Source organism: Peromyscus californicus, unplaced genomic scaffold (genome assembly GCF_007827085.1).
Source record: "Peromyscus californicus insignis strain IS unplaced genomic scaffold, ASM782708v3 Scaffold_5__1_contigs__length_169319896, whole genome shotgun sequence".
Classification (NCBI taxonomy): Eukaryota; Metazoa; Chordata; class Mammalia; order Rodentia; family Cricetidae; genus Peromyscus; species Peromyscus californicus.
The window spans coordinates 128,342,888-128,356,612 of record NW_026294573.1 but is presented as its reverse complement, the minus strand read 5'-3'; the positions used below and the strand labels follow the sequence as shown (position 1 = coordinate 128,356,612).

The window sequence follows — 13,725 nt, the reverse complement described above, 5'->3', positions numbered from 1 at the left end:
GTTTGTTGACGGTGTTAAAAGATTTTATTACTGACTGACATTCCAGTAAGAATGTTGCATTTGCTCTTAAAAAGACTTCTTCCTTTATAAAATTACTTTGCTTGGTTCCATTTTTATGATCTGAAGTTTGAACAGCTTTCAAACTATCAGTCTTTTAAACTTTTGAGGAGTCTGCTATAAAATCCTCTGGTCCTAAGACTGTTGGAGACATCTGTCTCTGATGTATTGGTTTAGGGGTCTTCTCTCTCATACACCCCCAGAGTTTCACTAAATACAGTAAAAGAAGATCTGGGAAATAAGATTGCTATAAAGGATGCTAGAAGTTTCAAATAGGAGGCCAAATGGTAAATTTTGGTGGGGAAGGGATGGAATGGAATAGTAGGGAATTCTTACATCATTGTGAAGCCAGGAAGAAATAAGACATAATCTAAAAATAAGAGAAGACTGACTAAATGTGCTGCTGGTGGAGATAAGTTTATAGATTGTTACATATTCCTTTTCCGAGTTAAAGATTGCCAGATTGGATGATAAGTGAAATGTGTAACCCTTAGGTCTGCATGTATGCACTAAACTTGAACTGCCACGACCTTCAGGGGTAGCTAGCCATGACTTGTCAGGGCTCTTCCTTGTAGAGTGTTTCTTCTTTTCATACAAGGTGGAAATATCTGGTTTATTTCTGTGGAGGCAAAGTTTTTCTTTCTCTCTGCTCCTTATGAAGTGCCCTTCTGCCTAGACACCTGCAGCCATAAGCTCATTTACTTCCTGGGATCTTGACTTGGTAAAGGCACCTGCACGTAGTTGACTTTGCAGGGTAGGTTTGAACGTTCAGGTAACCCAACCTTTTAAAAGACTATAATATGCCTTTTCTCTTACATGTATAATTTAAAATAATACTACTTTTACAATGACATAAAAACATGCATGCTGAAATAAAATGTTATTTAAATTCTCATGTAGGTGTATTATAGTCATTGCAGCTAGAATTTTCTGTCTGCAACTCCACCCACCTTTCTATGCACCTCTTTACTTCTGTCCTAGCCCTGTTCATTTCCCTGCTGCAAAGTCTTGGCTGGTTTTGCCCCTTTTTACTTAATGATTTCGCCCGTTACTAAGTCCTGTGTGTGTTTGTGTTCTTAAGTTGCAGTCGTGTTTGTCCCCTCTGGCCTCCTTGAGCCTTCAGTGATTCAGTTCATAGTTCTTCTGGTGGTTTTCTGTCTTCCCGTTAGGGTTTCTGTCCCCCATGTCCCTGCTGAGCGCCCAGGATCAGGTCTCCTCACCAGGGAGGAGGAAAGACACAGGGAAGAATCACTGGCAAACTAAAGACACACGGCGTGCTAGCAGAGTGTGGGAGCTGGACTAGTCTGGGCTTTTATATTCTCTGTGCTCTGCCTCCATCTGCTGATTGTGTTTCAGGTGCTGCAATTATTTTTAACTTGTAGATTACATGTTTTCCTCTGTGTTGAGTAAATTTCTTTACTAGATTTTCCTAGAAATGAGACATCCAGACATTGCAGCGTTGAGCTTTTCTTCTGTATATGGCTCATTATAAACCCTGCTTGGGTTCACATTCTGAAGGATAATTCTCCTGTCAGCCACTTTAAGCCAGATAGCTACCAGTTGGGGAACTGATTACAGGCTCCAAGGTTTTAAAGAAGGACCTCAATGTTAATCTTACGTAGACAGTACTTTTCTTTGCTGGGAGTTTTTGTGTCTTGGCTTACCTCTTATTCTTACCATAATCCTTATTCTCTGAAGGCCTGTAAGTATACTTTCACAGTAGGATTTGCCATAGGCCTTCCTGCCCAGCATTTTTTTTTTTTACTTTAAAGAGACCTTTTAGCTGGGTATGGTGGCTTCTGTCTATGATCCCAGCATTCAGGAAATGAAGACAAGAGGCCAGTGTGAGACCAGCCTGGGCTACATAGCAAGGCCCTGCCTCATAAATAGATAGATAGATAGATAGATAGATAGATAGATAGATAGATAGATAGATAGATAGATAGATAAATCTATCTTCTGGGAAGGTGTAGGCTGGGAGGTTAAAAAAAAAAGAAGGAGGAGGAAGAGGAGGAGGAGGAGGAAAATCAATTAATGGCATATACCTATGATCCTAGCAATTGAGAGGTAGAGGCAGGAAGTTCAGAGGTTCAAGACCAGCTTCAGGTACATGCCAAAAGAGGATACACTGGGCTATATGAGACCTTGTCTTATCTCCCTTTATCCCCAATGAAGGAAAGAAAATCAGTTGAGCACAGGAGCTTATTAACTACAATAAATGATCAACCTTACTAAACAGAGTCCTTTCTGACTTAGAAAGTTCAACCAACAATGAACTAAGACACAGGATGGAAATTACAGTTGTTTCAGACTCAGGACAGTGATAATATGTATTAAGAACTCCCAACATCTTTCCTATCAGATGTCACCACTAGAACTAGAAAGACACACAGAGGGATAATCAGATATAAATGTGTAAGTTCATGCAAAGGAATTCACATTTGCCTGGTTTGTGATACTAATGCCCTAAATGATGGTGTTACTGAATCATTTAGAGAGAAAAAAAATGTGATATAATGAAATTAGTCCTTTATATAAAGTCATAGGCTTATATTCAGATCATATTTTTGTTAATTAAGTTACATTAAAGCAGTCCTGCAGTTATTTATAAAGAACTGGGAGAATTTAAATTTGGAGACATTTTGAATTTTTTTTTATTCATGGCCACAGAGCAGAGTGATTTCCATGGTGAGGTCCTCTGCCAAGACATGCTTCCCAAAGATCTGGAGTCTGTGCAGGTAGGACCAGCCTGGCCCCTTCCTGCGTGAAGCCGCTTTCCTGATTGAAGTCTGTTTTTTTAGGTTGGTCTTTTTTAGATAGAAATGTCAGAGACGCTTTCATTCTTGATGAGTCTCACCCTACATTTGAACTTCTAGGAATGTCTTCATGTCAAGATTTAAAAAGTCCCCCAGGTACCTTTCACCCAAGAGGTTTTCTGAAGCAGTCTTTGTATTTTATGAACTTTATCTTTTGTCTTGTCTGTTGTAGCTCAGAGACATCTATTATGTGTATTTGCACAAGCTTAAGAGAAGGCGTCTTTCTTTCCTAAGTGAGTCATTGTTGGTATTGGAAGAGAATGTAGGGAGGAGACCACGGGGCCGGGTCGGTGCTGGGCTGACTGTGGCCTGGAGCTTGTGGGTCTTCAACATGTCTGTCCTCCTGCCTCGTCCTCAGGATCCTGTCCTCAGTTGTGACAGCTTCCCTCTCTACGTGTTTTCAGGCTCCTGCTTAAAAAAACAAAACAAAACAAACAAACAAACAAACCCAGAGAGATAACCCAGAGGGAAGCTCATGTCTGTTTCCTTCTTTTGAGTTCACTAGGCTGAAGCAAAAGTCCCAAGTAGCCTGCAGAAATTCTCTTTTCCCGTGTTCTATTGGCCATAGATAGCTGGTCTCCTAAATTAACTAGACATGATAATATAACTGGATTCTATGTTGATATGTGTTTCTGTGTCAAAGACATGTCTCAGTACTGTGCTCTCCCTGTAAGCCTGAGTTTAGATCCTTAGCACCCTCATAAAGAGCAGGGTGTGGGAGAGCAAGTCTCGGGTACCAGGACTAGGGAAGCGGAGACAGGAGGGCCCTGGAGCATGCTGGTGGCCATTTGAGTAAAATGGTGATCTCTAGCTTCAGCAAGAGACCCCATCTCAAGTATAAAGTTGGAAGCTAGGGCTGTAGTGTAATGGTAGTGTGGGCCTCACATGTATGAGGCCCTAGGTTCAACACCATCACTACCAGAAATAAAACAGGAAAAGTGGAGAGCCATTGAGAATGGCATTTGACCTCAACCTCTGGTACATACACACACACACACACACACACACACACACACACACACACACACACCATGGGGGCGGGTAAGGGGGGAGAGGCATGTACACACACATACCAGGTAACCCTTTGTTTGCTTGAAACTCAGTCATCTTTTCCTTCATTCGTTAAGAGTTACAGGTGAGGATGTAGTTTGTTGGTAGAACTATTGCTAGCATGTGCAAGGCCCTAGTTTTGTCTCTCAGTACCTCAGATAACACCATTACAGTCCTGTTCTACTTAGATTCTGGCATGCTTGTTAAATCATAATGGAAGTTGTCAGCTTGACTGTTCTCTCCTTGGGATTTGCCAAAGCCCATTGACGTCACCAGACAGGGGATGTGGTTTCTGCAACGTCTGGAAGATGTAACACATGGAATGCTTCTTTACTGTTTTTCATGTCTACACAAATGCAGTTATTTCCATTTTTTCCCTGGCCTCCCAGTACTACTTCAGCGATGTAAATGTGTTTTACCCATTATCTCCGCCTATTCATTTTCCTTCAGTGCCGCTCTCCACCAGTGCGTACTAGGGCGGCAGGGGAGCCAGAGTGTTTGCGTTGTTTCCCCAAGCTCTTAGCTTTAGGCTTTCCCTTCATTTATTTACTTATCCCTCCTCTCCAGCAGCTCCAGTTCATGCTAGATACTGAGATATTTTTATTGCACTGAATCGACTGGAGCTATGTGTCTTCTACCAATTAGAGTTACAGGGTCTTATTTACAGTTCCCCTCAGATAATCTTTATTTGCTTCCCCCAAGTTCAGGCTACGTGCTGCTTTTCTTTTGAGTTAAGCCTTTTACATTGTCTTTATTATGACTGTCTATTGAAACATACAGAACCCTTTGCCGTAGTTCCTCAGGTATATTGGCTTCGGGTTGTTTCCTGTCATCCTAACAAGGCTCTATTAGGCTTAGATTGTTTGCTCCATGCTTACACGATAGGAACAGCATCTGGGTCTGTGTGTGCCCTGAGCTTTCCAGTGCGGAGCAGGCTGGTTAACTCGGCTTCCCTGTGAGCAGCTGCACCAGGGCGGCTACCGCCATGTTCAGCAGCTGCTGTACTTTCGGCCCGGTAAGCAATGACGTTTGATTGGCACTTTCCTCGCCTGTCTGTCTGTCCTTGCTTTCCCCTTCCCATTCCCACTGTCCGTCACCACCTTCCTATTCACAGACTAGTTTGTTTTGACGATTGAATGGTCTGCTGCGGTGACTCTCTGTCTTCTCTAATTTAGTTTCTTATTCAAACGTGAACATCCAGCCTGCACCTGTACATGTGCCATTATAGACCAGGGCCGTACTTTGTCTAAAGTGTCGGTTAAGTTAGTTGACTCCCGCATATTTATCTTGAAATCACACCTGCTCCCTTCCACGACAGCATTTCTTCCACTCCCACAGCTGTCACTTAAAACAAGGCTGGCAAGATTGGTACAGTGGTAAAGGTACTTGTCATCAGGTCTGAGTTCAATACCCAGGACCCACATGGTGGAAGGAGAGAACTAACTTGCTGCAAGCATAACACATGGTAGTGCATGTGCGTGCCTGTGTGTGCATGCACGTGTGCACGTGTGCACTCATACACACACACACACACACACACACACACACACACACACACACACTCACACGCACACGCACACGAACTCCATCCTTTTTTCCTGACAGTGACCCAAGTTCCTACTCCTGTTAGTAGTAGTCCCTTACCAGCCGGTTCTTGTGGAGATGAGCACTGTCATGTTGATGCACTCGGAAATGTCACTCTGGTCTCCAGAATGTTCTTGACACCTGCATTTAAGAAGCGTTGATTTTCATCGCTTTGTCCCAGACTTGGAAGAAATGCGTATTCCAGGTGTCTCTGATGACTTCATCACATAAACTAGGGGGGCTGATACGGATTGGACCTTCATCTTACTCCAGTCCTGTGGCGTTTGCTCTTTTGTACTCGGCAGGACTGGAGAAGCTGAAATCCACCCTGATGTGCTTTTGCAGCTGCTCTTTGAAGGAAGTGTGCACTAAACCTCTGTTTCCTTCCCCTTCTCTCCCAGCTCATTAATAGGGAATTAAGAATCTCATGTGTACATAGCTAAGTTCAAGACCTGAGCTTTAAATAACATATGTTCCAGCCTGAGAAATGAAGATACCTAATCCATAGCAAGAACAGTCTTGTCTCAAAGAGTTCTGTATCTCTTATTTAGTTATTAAATCATCAGAATGAGCATTAATTCTGTGAACCTGGGTTATAAGAGTTGCTTGAGGGGAAAATACTGGTGATACATTTCATTCTTACTGGAGTTGATCTAATTTGAGATTGTGAGTGGCTCACTTTTTATTCATAGTAAAGCTTGAACTACATGTTCATTTTAAAGTCCTGAGACTATTTTGAAATCTTGTGAATGTACAGTTAGTTCTGAAGTACTTACATAGACAGTAGTTTTCAGTATTAAATGTGTAACCATGAAAAAGAAATCTGGTCTGGGTTTAAAGTATTATCTTTATAATTATCATTTGAATATAAATATAATTTATCCTTTGTAATTTTGAGTGCTTGCTTCTTTCCAGAACTATGCAGAGACATTCTGCATGTTCTCTCATTTGGACTCTACCACAGTCCTCAGGCCTGTTTTCCTGATAGAGAACGGAGGACATCCAGAGACTGTCAGTAACCTGCCTCCTGTCACAAAGCTTGTGACAGAGCAGGATTGAGACCCGGATGAGTCTTTGTTCTAAGCCCGTCTTTTCCCATTCTGGGGTCCCGTCTCCATTCTCAGTACAGGTAGCTGAAGACGATTGCTCAGAGCAGCCTAGAACAGTGTTTCCCACCTGGTCATACCTGCTAAGTCTAAAAATTCTTCTTTAAAACCTTGTCCCACACAGGTAGGAGAAATGCAATTACTTTTTTTTTTTTTAAATGACTTTTAGATGTGGTTTTTATGTAACTTTTTTTTTTTGAGGGAAACTAAGGGAAGGGAAGAAAAAATTAGAATGTATTTGGAATTTTTTATTCAGTCTTTGTTCAACATAGTATTAGACTAGAGCTAAAACCTTAAAGCACTTATTAGTTATAAAGATGAACTGAGCAGTAATTTCCCATAGTAATTTCCTTTGTGTCCGATTTATGTACAGAGCCAGTGGTTACAGGGCACCCCCTTGTGGATTACTAGAGCAGTGGTCCGTTTCAAGAGCCGAGGGCTTTTGTGAAGGGCCTTTCTAATCTAACAGCTGTGCCCTATAGTTGTGGTTTGTAGAAGGGGTGTAGTAGAGAGGTATCTGCAGGAGAATCAGGTGCTCATGGAAGCCCATCTCCAGCCCTTTTCTCTTCCTGTCCTGGGGCTTGTATTTCCTCTGTACTTTATAATATGATGAGGAGGAAAACCCGGCATGTTTTAAAAATCACCTACTGTTCTCCACTTTATTTTTTGGTCCAGAAGAGTAGAGAAAGGATGCCTAGACACAGTGCCCATACTCACTAGCTTTGGTGGTGCTGGATGGTCTGCATGGGGCGGTGGTGCTTCTCAAGGCACTCTGATAATAACGTGAACTTCCTTGTGCCAGTGGCTTTCTAAGCTGTATCAGAGTGTAGCTAACCGTGATAACCAGAACAAACCTTGGAAGCAAGTAATCCAACCTTGATGACGGCTGAGCTTTAATAAGATAAGTTTAATCCGTTGTCTGTTGTGCTGCGAGACAGTGACTCACCTCGTGTTACAGAATGAGCTCATCTGAGTATTGATGATAGGCTTGGATTTTTGTGTAATTTGGCCAGAGGGTGAGTTTTTTAGTAATTATCCAAATGAAGGGTACTGGATTCTTTCCCATTCCCGAATGCCGCCTCTTTGATATATTCCTAGAAGCTGTTATTCATTCAACCTGAAGGCTCCCTCTACAGTGGCTTCAGGTTTAACGAGGTTGAAAGAAAAGCTGAGCGCAGTCTTCCCAACTTAACCCTTATGGGTTGCCCCAGAAGATGTCTCTGTTGGAGTTTTCAGTGTAAGGACTTCGCCTCTAGTTACTATAGAGACCGGGGGGGGGGGGGGGGGGTCAGACATTAAGAAAATACACATTCCCAACAGTGTCACAGTAGTGAGTGTTTTATATTGATTTATAGTTCCAAAACCCTTTATTAGATTGTGTTTTGGAAGCTCCCCCAGGACAGTTCTAGAAACGTCTTTATCTCACTTACAGAAATCTCACTCTGTAGCGGACCTGTGTGTTGGACACTAGTGACAGAAGCTTTTCCACTTGCCTTGCCTCTGAGGACTTACTGTGAGGGAGTCAGGGCTGTGCAGAGGGATTTCCACAGAGCCTGTCATTACAGGATTCTTTATGAAAAACGTAGAGAATTGGAAAAAGTTCAGTAGCCGCTACCTTCATGCACATGTGTAATCTCTCTCCTACACACTAACAAAAATCTGTAGTCTGCCTGTTCTCCTGCAGCAGAGGGGAACAAATACAGAGCCCCACAGCCAGACATCATGCAGAGAGTGAGAGACCTTGGAACACACGGCTCTAAATGGGGTGTCTCCATCAAATCCCTCTCCTCAGAGCTAGGGAACCCCAAGGAAGGGAAGCGGAAAGTGTAAGAGGCAGAGGGGCTGGAGGACACCAAGACACCAAGGCCCTCCACATTGACATGAGCAAAGCTCGTCTGACCTCACAGAGACTGAAGCAGCCTGCGCAGGGCCTGCACAGGTCCGCCCAGGTGGTCCGCACCAGGTCCTCTGCGTGTATGTATCGTGGCTTTCAGTTTAGTGTTTTTTATGGATTCCGGATTGTGCAAATGAGTGGGTCTCTGGTTCCTGTGCCTTCTCTTGGGCTCTTTTCTTCTATTTGTCTTGTCCAACTCTAATGTGGTAGTTTTGTAGTATTATACTTTATTTTGTTATATTTAATATTATCCCTTAGAAGTGTGTTCTTTTCTAATGAGAGACAGAAAAGGGGTGGATCTGGATGGGAGGAGAGGAAGAATAAAGGGAAGGGAAACTGTAATCAGGGCATATTGTATGGAAAAAGAAAATATAAGGAAAGAAAAAAATGTATGATCTTCCTTCGTGTACCACTTCGATTCTTTCTTGTTGCATGTCCTTTTTAAATTTTTAGTGGTTACCTTGAGAATTACATGCATCGTCATCTTTATAAGTGTTTGCGTGTGGGTGTATGCCCAAGCACAGGTGCCCAGGGAGAAGTTATGGGTGGCTGTGACTAGTTTGTCCTGTTTTTTTGTAGGTTTTTTTGTTTTTTTTTTTTAACTTTGCAATAAAATACCCTGGCAAGAGCAGCTTAAGGGAGAAAGGGCACATTCCAGCATGCAGTTCCAGGTTACAGTCCGTCACGGCAGGATGCACAGTGGGTTTTAAGGAGACTGGCCACATCTCCTCACCTGAGTCAGGAAACAGAGAACAATGACAAGCAGCAGGGGTCCAGATGCTTCTCCATCCGTTTCCAGTCCAGATCCACAGGGGAATGGTCCTGGTCACTCTTCGCTGGGACTTTCTGCATTGGTTAACTGAGAATAACCCGCCACGGGTGAACACGAGGGCTTAGTCTCCCACATGATTCTAGATTTCTTCCAACTAACACTTAATAGTAATCATAGCAGAGTTGAAGGCAAAAAAAAAAAAGTGAGAGGCTACATTCCACCTGGAAAGGAACCAGGAAGGTCAGAGTGACTGTGAGAGCTAAAGAACATTGTGTCCTGACCAAGAAGGAAGACGGGACTATTGTCAGCATACACATCTAACTGCAGGGCTGTGGAACTGCCGGCACATACTACTCTGTAACTGGAGAGAGAGAAAGACAGATTCTCTGTGGTAGAGACGTTCCCATCACATTGCTAGTAACAGCTGGATGCTACCGATTGCTAATTTCCATAGTCTGACTGTGGTACTGAATAAATGCAAGAAAAGGAAGGAAGGAAGAGAGGGAGGGAGGGGGATGAGGAAATGAGTAGTATAACCATGGGAGCCGGCACACACACAGAAAACTGGTGTTCATGAGCGCATGCCGAAGATTCTTAAGAGGCCTGTAGTTGAGTAACTCAGTAACTTTAAATGGTGGAAGGACTGTGGAGCTGAGGTACAGAGCTAAATAACCACCATCTCGTTTCCTTTGGTGCTCAAAGGAGCTGGGTTATTCTGACAGTAGAGGGGAGAAACAATGTTACACTCGTTGAAAGGACAGCCACGGTCCCCAGAGTTTTTCTCTTTAGAGAACTTTTTTATTTTTATCCTTTAGAACCCTCCCAGGATATATACAGATTTATTCCCTGTTTTTTTTTTTGTTTATAGTTAAGATTATCTTTAAGATATTTAAACTGTCTCATTAGGATTTGAGATGTGTTATTACTGTAGTTGTTAATACCTCCTGTGTGACTGGGATTCGGCATTTCAGTAGTGAGACTAAAATTTGTGTGTGTGTGCTTGCTTCCGATTTCATATTTATATAGTGTATTGCAGCAACAGTGTGAGAAGTAGCAGTTACCAGAAATTAAATTTTAAAACTGCTTCTAAATCCAGATGCTTTCGTTGCTCTCTAAAGGTGTCAAAACTTTTTACTTCTTCAGTTCAAAATAGAAATGAGAAGTACCTCTCCTAGAAAGAACTGTTTGTGGCAATTAATGAATTTTAAAAATATGTGTATGTGGGGCTGTAGAAATGCCTCAGCAGTTAAGAGTACTGGCTGTCCTTCGAGAGGACCTGGGTTCAATTCCCAGCAGCCCACAAGATGGCTCACAGCGTCCTTAACTTCAGTCCCAGGAAAGCCAGTGCTCTTCTAGCCTTGCGCACATGCATACATGCAGGCAAAGCACCCATACATGAAAAATAAAGGGAAAAATTGTAGTGCGTGTATATAGCACATTTGAAGTGCTTGCGTGGACCCCATGGACCCCATGGACCTCCGGGGTGTTAGAGGCAGCCTCTGCGGGTTTGCCTGTGTGTCACGGACCCCGGGGTGTTACAGAGGCAGCCCCTGCGGGTTTGCCTGTGTGTCACGGACCCGGGGGTGTTACAGAGGCAGCCCCTGCGGGTTTGCCTGTGTGTCACGGACCCGGGGTGTTAGAGGCAGCCCCTGCGGGTTTGCCTGTGTGTCACGGACCCGGGGTGTTACAGAGGCAGCCCCTGCGGGTTTGGCCTGTGTGTCACGGCTACTCCCTTTCTTTCAGCTCAGTCTGAAATTGAAGCGTCGGTGTCGGCCAGGAACATCAGAAGGCTGCTAAGTTTCCAGCGCTATCTCAGATCTTCGCGCTTTTTCCGGGGCGCCACAGTTCCTAGTTCTCTAAACATTCTAGATGACGATTATAATGGACAAGCCAAGGTTTGTACAACTTCTTCCAAAAGATTTGAGTTGCTTGTTAAGTTACTGGAACCACCTCCCCAAAATACTGATTGAGGTACCTTTTTCCTGTCTGAATTGAGCCAACTTTTCAGATTGGGGGCTGATTGTTTGGAAGCAGGTCTAACAGAACAAGGAAAACTTCTGAGAAAAGTAGTGAACGCGTTTGCATTTATTATACCATTAAGTAATGAGTGGGGTCAACAGAACAGTCAACTGTAGGCTGGCAGGATTGACGCTGGGAAGACGAGGAGAGGGCCCAATCTGATGCCTCTGTGCTGGAGATACGGAAGCTGGGGGCTGCGCAGCCTAAGAGGCAGAGTTCACCCAGGGGCTCCAGACAAAAGTCCGGGGAGATGCTTCCATCGGCTACATCTTAACTAAAGCCATTGTTTTTTAACAGTTATTTCTGTCACTCTTACAAACTTCACAGGAAATTTCTTAGTAGGATTGAAGTGAAATGGGTTTTTCTTTAATCAGGTGGGATTTTATATAATCTTGAATTTTAATTTATTGGAAATTATTTTTTACTTAAGTTTTATAGGCCAGGTTTTCTAAGGTTATGTAGATTGGCCTTGAGGTATCTTCTTTGAAGTTATGTTAAAGTTTAAAGAAAAGAACGTTTTCCTGCTTGAGAAGTCAGTGGGAACTGTTGACCCTCTAAAATTTAAACTGTGGTGTGAACTCTGCTGTTTCGGTTAGCATGTTAACCTGTGTGGTGGTGTGATTTAAGTCTCCACAAGTGTCACACTAATGTTGCTTGTGGTGGTTTATTCATCGTTGTATGTACAGTGAACTTTGGGATACAAAATAAAGTATTTACTTTAAAAGCCCACGAAATATGGACTTAGGTAGATCTGCTTACCTAAGTACGTAGTATCCCAAAAAGTTAATTGGCCGGTTCTATTGGTAATTTTGAATGATATTTAAAGATCATCAATAAATACCCCCAGTTCCAGGGTCTTTTTAAAAAGCTGGTGAGCAAGCCAAGTGTGGTCATGCACGCCTTTAATCCTAGCGCTCTGAAGCAGAGGGAGACAGATCTGAGTTTGAGGTCAGCCTGGTCTACGTACTGAGTTCTAGGACAGCCAGGGTTGTATAGTGAGACCTTGTCTCAAAAGAACAAAACAAAACAAAAAAACTGTGGATGGCAGATAATTGAATTGGGTTTCAGTGTGGGGAACCCAAGTCCAGAAGTGACTCCTCAGTCACCATCGCAGCTCTCCGCCCTGGCCGAGCCAGTTTTTGCCTGTTTCCCAGGCGTAAGTGAGGACTGGCGACAGTTATCGGACATACTCGGCAGTTAGCGAGTACCCAGTGGCCTTTATAACTCTTGGGCGGATTTTTAAAATCTGATTTCAGAATATGCAGCATATGGGTTACATGCTGGTAAATTATTTCCAAATTCTCTAAGTATGTAGATCATAGGAACAGGTTGAAAGACTGACTCTGACCTATACGTAATTAATTGAAAAACAAAATAATTTGTTCTCAAATGGAGTTTATTTCTGTAGGACAGTTTTTGAGCCAGTTGGAAATGTCTTAACTAAAAGGAGAATGAAAGCCAAGTGTGGTGGCACACACCTGTGACCCCCAGCACTCAGGAGGCTGAAGCAGGAGAATTGCCCATGAGTTGTAGACTAGTCTGGGCTGCATAAGTGGGACCCTGCCTCAAAACTAGAACATAGTTTTTCCGGGGTGACAACCACTACAAGAACATGCCTCATGCAAAGGATCTCCCCATCCCTCTCCACAAGACAAGAAGGGGAAACAGAAGAAAGGTCGTGTGGTGCAGAGCCCCAGTTCTCACTGTAGGGATGTGCAATGCCCAGGATGCTGTGAATCTCCGCGGCCTTCAGCCCTGCAAACAGTGGTCCTGTGTGGTGGCCTCCCCTACGGCAGAAAAGCAAGGCCAAAAGCACCCGATGTAAGATGAGTGGGAGCCATCCCAGTAAACACGTTTGGGATTGAAAAATACAAAACAAAACTAGAAAACAAAATTAACAAAGGCCAATTACCCTTGGTGTTTCTCCAAGTAAATAGGCCACTTTTCATTTCCATCTAACTTTGTTATGGACTATCTGCAGAGAGTGGGTGTTACTGAGATTAAATTACAGGAGAAATGTTTGGTTCTCATTTCAGTGTATGCTGGACAGAGTTGGAACTGGAATTTTGATATCTTTCTGTTTGATAGACTAACAAATGGTAAGTGAAGCATTGGACTTACTCGAGTTACTGTGGTCGCTAGTGCCTCTGGAGAGGGCCTCAGCGTGGTGTGTCCTTGTTTTTACTCACTTAGGCTATGAACCTAGTGACAGCATTTTAAAAGCCAACAGAAATCATTTCATAATTTTTTGCTTTTATTATTAGTCTTGATAGTAATCAAAAGACATCTCAATCATGACTTGGCCAATTGGCAGTGTTTTGCTGCCATTTTTAATAACTCAGACTGAATCTCATAGCAGTCTTGATTTTCCCTTTAAAGTTCTTCAGCGTGTGACTATTCACAGTACCGTTTTCAGACACAGTATTC

General features: G+C 43.1%; 1 protein-coding gene across 1 annotated transcript in view; it reads left to right on the top strand.

Moving 5' to 3' along the window:
• Nucleotides 1–13,725, top strand: part of Pde7a (phosphodiesterase 7A) — a 116,394-nt gene that overhangs the window by 64,378 nt on the left and 38,291 nt on the right. The window contains exon 4 of the mRNA XM_052718751.1: nucleotides 11,023–11,174. Within this exon, the coding sequence (XP_052574711.1) occupies nucleotides 11,023–11,174 (152 nt within the window). The remainder of the gene's footprint in view (nucleotides 1–11,022; nucleotides 11,175–13,725) is intronic.